General features: G+C 33.0%; 1 protein-coding gene across 3 annotated transcripts; it reads left to right on the forward strand.

Annotated features, from left to right (window-relative positions):
• LOC107641954 (myosin-11-like) lies at window positions 1,004–5,419 on the forward strand. Of its 3 annotated transcripts, none has more exons than XR_002363267.1 (7): window positions 1,004–1,137; window positions 1,480–1,632; window positions 1,932–2,000; window positions 2,094–2,190; window positions 2,282–2,417; window positions 3,175–3,314; window positions 3,400–3,667. XR_002363267.1 is itself a non-coding variant. In XM_021124154.1 (7 exons), the coding sequence occupies exons 2-7, from the start codon at window positions 3,666–3,668 to the stop codon at window positions 4,963–4,965; spliced, it is 522 nt and encodes a 173-aa protein (XP_020979813.1). In that variant the 5' UTR covers window positions 3,196–3,314; window positions 3,400–3,665; the 3' UTR covers window positions 4,966–4,977. The 3 variants fall into 3 exon arrangements, 2 of the variants coding, with proteins under 2 accessions (XP_020979813.1, XP_020979814.1); XM_021124154.1 differs by lacking the exons at window positions 1,004–1,137; window positions 1,480–1,632; window positions 1,932–2,000; window positions 2,094–2,190; window positions 2,282–2,417 and adding exons at window positions 3,896–3,953; window positions 4,040–4,141; window positions 4,430–4,467; window positions 4,669–4,795; window positions 4,879–4,977 and having other exon boundaries at window positions 3,196–3,314; window positions 3,400–3,775; XM_021124155.1 differs by lacking the exons at window positions 1,004–1,137; window positions 1,480–1,632; window positions 1,932–2,000; window positions 2,094–2,190; window positions 2,282–2,417 and adding exons at window positions 3,896–3,953; window positions 4,040–4,141; window positions 5,123–5,419 and having other exon boundaries at window positions 3,196–3,314; window positions 3,400–3,775.

A 10,962-nucleotide genomic window follows, 5' to 3' on the forward strand; every position in this document is an offset into this window, starting at 1 on the left:
AAAAGTCTACTATAAATACACTGACATCTTCAGGTATATTCAGAATCCAATCTATTAAAATCTGCTTTAAACACTTGCTAACTTAGGCATCGGCGTTCCTTGCAGGTACCACCCCCACCTTCTCATGAGGAACTCAAACAGGAGCACCTCGGCACCAACAGAAATTGGACGTTGTCTCAAAAGGAGTCTGGACCTCATGTTCAGGCAAAAAAATAATCCCGTTTCAGGTAACCCTTGAAATAGTTATAATGACAGTTATAACCGCTATAATTAACACTACCACAAAAGCGGAAGATAGCGGCACACAATTAGCAGCTGTTTTGATAATAGTCGCTATCTGATGAATTTCCAGCAGTTTTAATAGTAAACACGGAAAGAGCAGCTGTTTGATTTGATTTTGCCACAAATTTTAGAAAAAATGCTGCTAACCTAATTTTTTTTTGGTGATATTTTAATTCCCCTTTCCCAAAAACACAACACTCAGCACTCAGCAGCTTCAACAAATAAAAAAAGAAAGAAAGAAATGTTAAGAGAAGAGAGGGAGAAACGGAGAAGGAGAGGAAAGGGAGGAAGGAGCCGGGTCGGCGCTGCTGAGTTCGCCGCCGCCGTCGCGTTGCCGTGCCATCGGAAAGCTAGAACCGCAAGAGAAAGAACTGCGAAGAGAGAGGGAGACCGCATCAGCTCACCGCGAAGCCAGCGCCGTCGTCGTCCTCATCGCGGGTCTACACCGTCGCGTCTTGCCACCGCCGCCACCACTAAGCTTGCCGTCGTCGCCATTGAAGCCGAAGAGAGAGAGAGAGTGTGTTCGCGAAGAGAGGGAGAGCGCGCGCACACGAAGGATCGGAGAAGAACGACGAAAAGGGAAGGAGAAGCAGAAGACGATGAACCCAAGGGAGAAGGAGGAGGTCTGTTCTCGCACCGTCCTGCTCTGCACCCAGGTGAGCTCTTCATCCCCCTGTACCCTCTGCCCTCCTTTCCTCTCTCTTGCCCTTTCTTGCCGACATTGATCCATTGTTGTCTTGTGTACTGCAGATCTCACTTCGCGTAGTCATGGTCTTCCCCGCAGTCACAGTCGCAATCGCCCTCTACGCAGTTTGTAGCTGCCATCATCCTCCGCGCAGTTCCCACCTGCTCACGGTACCATATCCTTGACTCTGTTTTCTGTTCCCAGAATCTTAGATATAGCATAAACTTGTTATCTTGTGCATTTTGTTGTTTTTATGGAATATGTACACAAACTGTTTAATAGTTTTCCTCAGTGAAAAGCGGAGGAGCTCAACCTTTTATTTTCATGGATTTAATAAGCAGTTGCGTGATTTTTTCTCTTTCGAAGTTTTAGTTTGATTGTTCTATTTTATTTGAAATTAGTATATGTTGAAGGGTACCATTGATGGTGTGGTTATGAGTTTATCAAAAGATTGATTATGCTTGGTTTATTCATTATTATGCTTAATGCAATATTTTATGAATGATATGAAGGAGTATTATGGGAGTGGAGAGACAAAGAAAGTGTCATGGAGAGAATCACAACTCAAAGGGTTGCGTCGTTTTCTCATTGAAAAAGAAGAAGATATTTTGAAGGCATTAATGCTCGACTTAGGAAAGCATCAAGTTGAAGCTTTTAGAGATGAGGTTATGCCTTTATTTAATTTGTTTATAATTACACTTGAAAATGGTTTGTTTCTGTTCAAAAAAGTGTGTCATCATGTATACTATTTACCACTTCTAAGTTTAATGAAAATATTTGACATTATTATTATTGCCTTTCTATTAGTTTAATCTTTAATCAATATAGTTCCTTCCTAATTTAAGCTTTCTTTTAAATTCATGCATTATGCATGCATTGAGTAGTAATAATAGTAACATTAAAAAAAAAAGAAAACTATTTTTCAGTTCTAATTGCCAATTAACGAATTGGCCCTTTTAAGCAGATAGAAACTTTGATGAAGTCCTTGAATTTTGCATTGAGTAACTTAAAATATTGGATATCAGGCAAAAAGGTGAGATCAGTGCCAATTTTCCTAATTCCATTTTTTTTTAAATTTCAAAGATAAGCATTCAAGCCTAATGGATTTAAATTTGTTTTTTGATAGGCTAAATTGCCACAAATAGCACTGCTTAGTAGTGCAGAAATTGTTCCTGAACCTCTGGGCCTAGTCGTCATTATTTCATCTTGGAATTTCCCCTTTGGTGAGTCATGCTTTTTGAACCATTTTTCTTATGTTGATCAAGTATTTGTATAGCAAATTAATAGAGGGAGTTACAATTTAATTAATGATAGGTTTATCCTTGGAGCCACTAATAGGAGCAGTAGCAGCTGGAAACACAGTGGTCTTAAAGCCTTCAGAGTTGTCACCAGCATGTTCTTCCATACTTGTCCTTGGACTTCCCAATTTCTTGGACCTCCCAATCATAAGGTGTTTGAAGATTCATTAGTCCTAAAACTTTCTGTAGTTTATTTCATGCCATTGAATTTGCTTAGCTTATCATAGATGTGGCCTCTTCAATTTAATTTCTCCTGGTTATGTTTTTCTGTCTTTTAGGCTTGGATTATGCTGACCCAAAAGGGAAAGGAAATTTTTTTGGAAAAGTTTTTCTTGCTGCTGGATTAACAGCATTATGCATTATATATCTTCTTGGTTCAGATTATGCTTTCAGGTTATTTTGATTCAGATTTGGCTCAGGGTATTCAGGTGATAAGAGGCTGTTTTTTTATGAGTTCAAGCCTCTGGAAGCCTTGAATCCCATCTCTTTAAAAGAAACTTTATATATTATTGGTTGTTATTAATATTGTTTCAAATTAAAGAGTTGTTTCTGCTCACCTCTATCTATATATGGCAATTATATGACAATTTGTTTGACCTTGGAATTCTAGTAAACATGAGATATTTGAAGAGAAATTGTTATGGTTTTGGTTGACAATAATGATGTGAGCACTACATAAGCTTGCTAATTATTATGCTTGTAATATCGTACTGCTGTTTATTGGCTTGTTTATTGTGCACATACCTGCTGTTTATTGTGCACATACCTGCTGTTTTATATTCTCCTATATCAACTGGGTTGTTGAAATGGTATTGCACTTTTTTAGTTATGCTAATATTTCTGTTATCTGCCCATGGTAGCAAATCTTTCAAGTAAAATGGTAATGAATACTTTTCTCCTTCCTCTCAGGAAGCAATCTTCAGAGTTATAGCTGCTATTCTTCATCTTGGAAACATTAACTTTGCAAAATCAGAGGAAGAAACTGATTCATCAGTTCTAGAAAATGAAGAGTCCAAGTTGCATCTCCAAATAACCGCAGAACTTCTCATGTGTGACCAAATTTCTGTTGTTATCATTTGCAATAGCTTTCTTTTTGTTAATGTTACATATCTTTTAAATTATTTCTTATTTCAGGTGCGATCCTAGTGCTTTGGAAGATGCACTTTGTAAGCGTGTGATGATTACCCCAGAGGAAGTTATTAAAAGAAGTCTTGATCCTCTTGGTGCAACGGTTAGCAGGGATGGTTTAGCCAAAACACTATATTCTTGTTTATTTGACTGGTACTATGTTAATGTCAAGTGTAAAATTATGAATTTAAAATATGAAAAATGTGTCCTATCCTATGTTTATTGCACTTATGTTATTTGAATCTGAATAATTTTTTATCTGTTCTATTGTTATGTGCAGGTTAGTCCAAAAAATCAATGTCTCAATTGGGCAAGACCCAGAGTCAAAATGTCTCATTGGTGTTCTTGACATATATGGCTTTGAAAGCTTTAAGAATAACAGGTGAACATAATCATATTATTCACTCAAACACATGCGTGTGCGCGCGCGCGCACACACATATCATTGTTCCTCTTGAGAGTAGCATAAATCTGAGTTGATATCTAATTTCCCTCTTTACAGTTTTGAGCAGTTTTGTATTAATTTCACAAATGAAAAGCTGCAGCAACATTTCAACCAGGTATGAGGTTAGTTTTTAGATATTTGACAACTTCAACTATCACTTTTTCTCATAACATGCATTCCAACATGGATAATGTCCTGCAGCATGTGTTTAAGATGGAACAAGAGAGATATACAAAAGAAGGGATTGACTGGAGCTACTTAGAATTTGTGGATAATCAAGATGTACTTGATCTAATTGAAAAGGTTTATACATACTTTATGGCTATGCTTCATTTTGCAATATTTATAGCTAGATTTCAATCTGATAGAGCAACATCTAATGTTATATATATATATATATATGTTTGCAAACTGCTTATGTAGTTTGTATTTGATTTACTCTGTAATATTCAGAAATGCAACTTAGATACTAATTTGTTTACAATATGTAGACATCTTTGCAATTATTACAAAGAATTTTCAAGATGTCTCCTCTGAATTTGCCTTCAAAATGTTATGCCCTCATTATCTAAAGCAATCCTTTTGATGCAGAAACCAGGTGGAATCATTGCTCTTCTTGATGAAGCTTGGTATGAAAAAGTTTCTTCACACAACTCTCTCTCTCTCTCTCTCTCTCTGTTAATTATTTATAATTCATAATTGTTTAATGTTCCGGAGTTTCATGGTTGCAATTGCAAGAAATAGCCATTTTATTTAGAGCTTACAAAGTACTAGATTAAGTTACATGACTGTACGATGCATTATATCCTTCAATAATTGTTTACTTGCAGTATGTTTCCCAAGTCGACCCATGAGACATTTGCAACAAAGCTTTATCAGACATTCAAAGATCACAAACGCTTCATAAAGCCAAAACTGGCACGGTCAGACTTCACTGTTGTACATTATGCAGGCGAGGTCGGTTTGAGTTTCTCATTATTGCCTTCTTGGTTTCTACTTTTCTACTAAAGGTTCTTATTTATTTGTGCACTTCTTTTCAGGTCCAATATCAGTCTGAGCAGTTTCTTGACAAAAACAAAGACTACGTTGTTCCTGAACATCAAGACATGCTAAGTACTTCGAGATGATTTACTTTGTAATATTCAGAAATGCAACTTAGATACTAATTTGTTTATAATATGTAAACATCTTTGCAATTATTACAAAGAATTTTCAAGATGTCTCCTCTGAATTTGCCTTCAAAATGTTATGCCCTCATTATCTAAAGTAATCCTTTTGATGTAGAAACCAGGTGGAATCATTGCTCTTCTTGATGAAGCTTGCTATGAAAAAGTTTCTTCACTCTTTCTCTCTCTCTCTCTCTCTCATGTGAATTCATGTAACTCTTGTGTACTACACATAAATGCACTGCATTCTTGTTTTCTGTTTACAAATGCAAATAAAGTGTATATAGATTCACTTACAGGTGGACCAATATGCTGTTACAAATGCAAATAGAGTACATAATTAATTCCTCCCGTTATTCAGTTTTTTTATAAGCTCAGGTATGAAATTGAGACAGTTAAAAACTGTCTCATTTTTTTAAAATAATTCTACATAGATTTGTGGCGGTTTAAAACCGCCGGAATTTTTTTTAAATCCGCTGACAGAATAGCGGCGGTTTTGCAACCACTGCAAAATCAATTATCTGATTTGCTGCGGTTGTGCCAGCGGTTTTTCAAAACCGCCGCAAAATCAAATCTCCACCCCCTAATAGACAACGTTTGTGGAACCGTTGGAATTTCGTTTCGCGGCGGTTAAAAACCGCCGCAAATCGCTAAAAGAACCGCCGCTATTCGGCGTGTCCCCTTATAGTGTAAAAATATGAACGGTCGTGTTTTACAAAAATTTTTTTATAGTACTGTGTAGATTTTTTTTTTGGTTTAATTACTCTTTTGGTCACTATAGTTTTGCAAACTTTTTAATTAGGTCCCTATACTTTTTTTCCTTTTAATTGAGTCCTTGCACTAAATTTTATTTCTAATTAGGTCCCTATACTTTTTTTTCCTTTTATTTGTGTCCCTGCACCAATTTTTTTTAAATTAAATTCTTATATAATTAAATTACTATTAAGAGGAAAATGGCCTTCCGACATGTTGAGAGGCTCATAATTCTCATAAATTTTATTGGTTCTTATAATTAGATTTTAGATTTTAAGACAATTCATTATCATCTTTCTCTCTAAGGAGAGAACAGGGTGGTCTCCTCTTTCCTTATCATTATTAATTATTACTAATAATGATACTGAAAAATCAGCTAAGATGACAGTTTTCACGTATCATGGTATAAAGGTGCATCACGCACTTGGTTTTGGCCACACCCATAAATGTGGCTAAAAGTAGTGTGGTGAAATGTATTAACCACATTTTTTTTGAAGAGGTGTATTTAGCCACATGTTATTTTGACAAGGTGTATAGTGCATCTTAAATTCTTAGTCGACATTGACACCACGATAGTGTGATTTAAAATAGCCGAAAATATCCTAACGTTAGAAAAATGACTATTTTCTGGCAAATTGATTCAGATTAAAATGCAGATTAAAATGGCGTGTTATACTATCTTGTGTGGGAATTAGCATATGACTTTCTACCATGCATCTGTATTCAAGTTATAGCCAATGATCCAACCACCCCCCTCCTTTTCTTAAATTTCCTGTGGGTCATATCGAATTTTGCATCTTGTGAGATAGGTAGCTAGATTAAGTGTACTTGCTAATATGCCATAAAGGGAAATAATGAAGTCATTAATTTGTAATGAAAAAATTCATTAGGGCTAAACCACAAAAGATGTTCTCTAGAACTAGCTTTTAATTTTATTAAAGACAAGTATTTACAAAACATTTTATAATACAATAAAAATAATTAAAAAATACATTTTTTTAAAATAGTAAATGACTTATGTATTTGATGTCAAATTGATATTTTTCTATTAATATTTATTTTTGTTGGGGCTTTATTAACCAGTGAGGATCTAGTGTCCAATAAAGGCAGCTATATTAATATTCATGGTTTGCATTGCAAGGAACAATGATATATAAGGGATAGGGGGAAAAGGCAAAGAGGATGAGTGGGACTGGGCCTACTTGTCTGGTTGTCCCCTTAATTAGATCTCAAAGTAAAGTAATACCAAAGGTTTGTGGATGGTTTTTCTCAACTGAAAGAAATAATTGATAATTGGTAATTGGTAATCAACATTATATCATTATGAGGATATATACATAAAACGTTGCCCTGCATCAATGCCATTATTATTTTACCTACTTTTGTTTTTTCAATTTTAGGGTATGTATTGTTTCAAAGGTAAAAATTATTTAAAATTTTATCAGAGAGTTCTGCGATAAATTTATGCGTAAACCTCATAATTTTTTTTAATCAAATTTTCTTCTCAATCAAAGATATCTCTAAGGTTGTTTATTAAGTAGTGAAAAATAAAGCACAAATATTGAGAGATAAATAATAAAAATTATGCGTCCTTATAATATACAATCTTCTACATATATCTATATAACTCCAAACATAGTTTTAAATCTTTTTTATTTCTGTATCTATATCATATCGAATCTACATAGCACACCTTAATAGTTTTTGAGGAATTAATAGTTAGATGATTTGTCCACTCTTCACAGTTAAGTGTTGCAGTATGTGAAAAGTATTACTGAAATACGTATTAAAATGGTGCTTTCTTAGCATTCACGATCACTTCGATAAATTCAATGCTTGAATTTGTATTTAAAATGTAATCAATTAAAGCAAGGTGATATCCACACTTATAACGAAAAGTGAACTGTGTCCGATTATATGTTAGCAAGTGGAAGCTAGGATGATATAGGTGGTGAGATGCTTGCGAGTTAGAGTAAGGAAGTGAGTCATAATATGAAATTATTTTTAATGGAAGTCACCCAAAAAAAAAAAAATCCTAATTCGTACTCTATCTATTTTTTTTAAGGATAAGATGATTTCTATCTAAAAAAAAGACATTTTGATCTCTAATAATATTATTTTAGGATAATACGAATTTTTTGTTAAAAAAATATTAAATAATACAAATTAATTTTGTGAGATTTTATTTGTAATTTGTGATATTTTAAACCGAACAAAATTTTTTTCAACAATATGACCAATAATCAAAACTACTACCACTGCTACTTTCCTCGTCGCATCGTTTTAAGTTCTATCTCTACTATTCTAATTGTGTAATCATATCTTGTCATTGTCATTATATTATTTTCTCTACCATTGTCAACATTACACTAACATCTTCAACGTCACCAATTCCTTCTCTCATTTCTTATGTAATGCTTTTTTTTTCTTTTTGAAAGATTTCATACTATAATTTCTTTTTCTTTTGGTGATATCACTCCTGGAAATGATTTTTTTCTAATTAACCACCATTAGTAAAGAAATTTTAAAAAAATAAACTTATGAATAATTGTGATAATTTAAAACCTACAGATTATAAATAAAAACTCCCACAAAATTAATTTTTATTACTATTCGATGGATTTTCTAACAGATGATTTGTATTCTCACAAAATAATATTGTTAAAAGTCAAATGTTGAGTAGAAAAAATTCACAATTTATTGTGATCACAAATATTTGTTTGATTGAAAATTATGGCGTGATTGATTGTGCTATAAAGTTTTAGATTTGGTTTTAGTATTAATGCTGATTTGATTGGCAAAGAACTAACCATCAAGAGCAAAATATGAAGAGAATATGAAAGAGATTGTTACTGCTAAATATAAAAGAAAATACAATCATGACAATTATGAGAGAGATTGAACAATAACAATTAGTGTAAGTAATAAAGCAATGATTTCATTATGTTTGAAAATAATCAATTGCCAAGAATAAGATTTGAAGAAAGTATAGAAGGATTTGTTGTTGTCTATAAAAATGAAAGTATCACATTATTAAGAAGAAAGATTGGCTACAATGGTTAAGAAAGTTTAGTTTTTAATATAAGAAGAAGAATCAAGTTTCAAGAAATTCAAGGAGAAAATTCATAAAACAAAGACAACATGTGGAATTCCATTTTTTTTGCTTTGGTCTCAATTTGATACATTTAGTTTTAGTTTGAATATTCTTAGTATACAAAAGGCTTACGATTCAATGAAAGACTATTTAAAAAAGCTTAAGAACGAAAAGTCATAAACTAGGAAGATTAGCCAATACAATTTTAGATTAAGTTTGAGTATTTGTCATTGGTTTTTATTTGGTCTTGGTTTGGTTTTGGCATTTGTCTGTAAAACTCGGAATTGTAGCTTCTTTTGTCTTAGCGTAGAACGAGTTTGGATAATTTGTTTTTGTGTTGGTCTTGGTCTTCATCTTGATATTGGTGATTGTAATCTTGAAATTGATATAGTGAAGTTTTACTATTATTGTAGTAAAGACTGGACATAGACTTTACTGCACCTCGAAGTTGAACCAGGATACATGCTGGTGTCGTTCTCTTTACTTTTTCCTCTTTTATCTTATGTGGTTACATGAGACTAAAACAAAAACAAAATGTCCTGCTTACTAAGATTCGTGTTTAAATTTCAAAGAGTTCCTTGATTCAAACCCCCCACATTCTCAAGACATATAAAACCTTCAATTGGCATTAAAGATTAGGGTCTTGAAGTCAAGCTTAACAGCTTAGAGAAAAGATCCATGACGACCAATCAAGTCCCTTTCAACCTAACCAAAGGTCAGTCTTACCATCCTCCGTCTTAATTCAGTGAAACCAACTATTCCTACTGAAAGGAAAGAATGAGGATTTTTATTCAAGCCACAGACTATAATCTTGGAAGATCATCATGAATGAACCTAATGTTCTAACAAAGATGACACCCAAAGGACAAATTGTTCCAAGGAAGAAGGAGAATGGACAGACAATGAGAAGAAAAAGATGAAATCAAATACCAAGGCAGTGAAAAATAACAAAGAAAATCTGGGAGAAGCTTTAAGTAAGCCATGAAGCTAAGTAACAAACCAAAACCGATATGCTTATAATTATAAAAGATTATGAATCATTTTTTATTAAAGAAGAAGAGTCTATAGATGAGTATTTGAGAGATTCTCAATCATAATCAATGGCCTCAATGTATTGAAAAACAATTCACTAAAAAGGAGTTGGTCAGGAAAATTTTGAGAAGTCTCACTAAGAAGCGGGAGACAAAAGTGACTACTGTGCAAGAAGGAAATGATCTTAACAAAATCAATTTCTTTAGTTAAAAACTCAATTAACTGACTATAAATTAAATATCTCTAATATGCCTTTAATGTGTGACAACATAAGTGCCATTAACATTTTAAAAAATCTAGTTTTGCATTCTAAGATTAAACATATTAAAGTTAAGAATTTAATATCTCCATAATGAGAATGTTGACATTCAATTTGTTAAATTTGAGGATTACTTAGTTTTCTTATTGAAATTAATTTTCTGATCTAACACTATTTATCAAGTTTATCTTATAGATGGGAGATTTTTTTTAAATGATGTTATTGGCTAATTATCCTCTAAGAAAAGATTGGACTTATGGTCTAGATAATCTGTACTATAACCTTTTGATCAATTGATATGCAAAAATTATTTTTAGGCTTTATTTCTATTTTTTATATCTTTTGATTTAATTTTTCCTCTCAAAATCTTTTCTATTCTATCTCATATCATCGCATCTCATTAAAATCTTTTATCTCTTGCATATCATATATTTCATTTTTCCATATCATATCCCATTACTTCTTCCATATCATATCTATATTTTTTCTTTTCGATATGAAATTGACTTCCTACCCACTACCTTTATATTTAATCAACTTCACACACATTTATGGTGCACTATCTCCTCTTCTCACCAATTAGTTTTCTTTTTTTATCTCTTAATAAACGTTCAATTTTTTAATATAATGACAACTAAGAGAAAATTCTTTCTTCCAAACCCTCCGTGTCCAACACATACACACTAACACCTCACCTCCTCTTTTTCCACACAGAGAAATTCTCGTTCCTCTTCTTTTATCCATGGCACGCACCAAGTCCACGAACCTTCGTCTTGTTTCTTCTCCGCCTCTTTCCTCCTCTCAAGGAAAGAGGCCCATG

This window comes from Arachis ipaensis, chromosome B05 (genome assembly GCF_000816755.2).
Source record: "Arachis ipaensis cultivar K30076 chromosome B05, Araip1.1, whole genome shotgun sequence".
NCBI lineage: Eukaryota > Viridiplantae > Streptophyta > Magnoliopsida > Fabales > Fabaceae > Arachis > Arachis ipaensis.

Excerpts from the sequence above, each read along its gene's own strand:
- LOC107641954 (XM_021124154.1), top strand. The coding sequence starts at position 3,666 with ATGTGCAGGTTAGTCCAAAAAATCAATGTCTCAATTGGGCAAGACCCA. Across the intron at positions 3,776-3,895 it reads GAAAGCTTTAAGAATAACAG|TTTTGAGCAGTTTTGTATTA; the intron begins GTGAACATAATC and ends CCCTCTTTACAG. Across the intron at positions 3,954-4,039 it reads TGCAGCAACATTTCAACCAG|CATGTGTTTAAGATGGAACA; the intron begins GTATGAGGTTAG and ends AATGTCCTGCAG.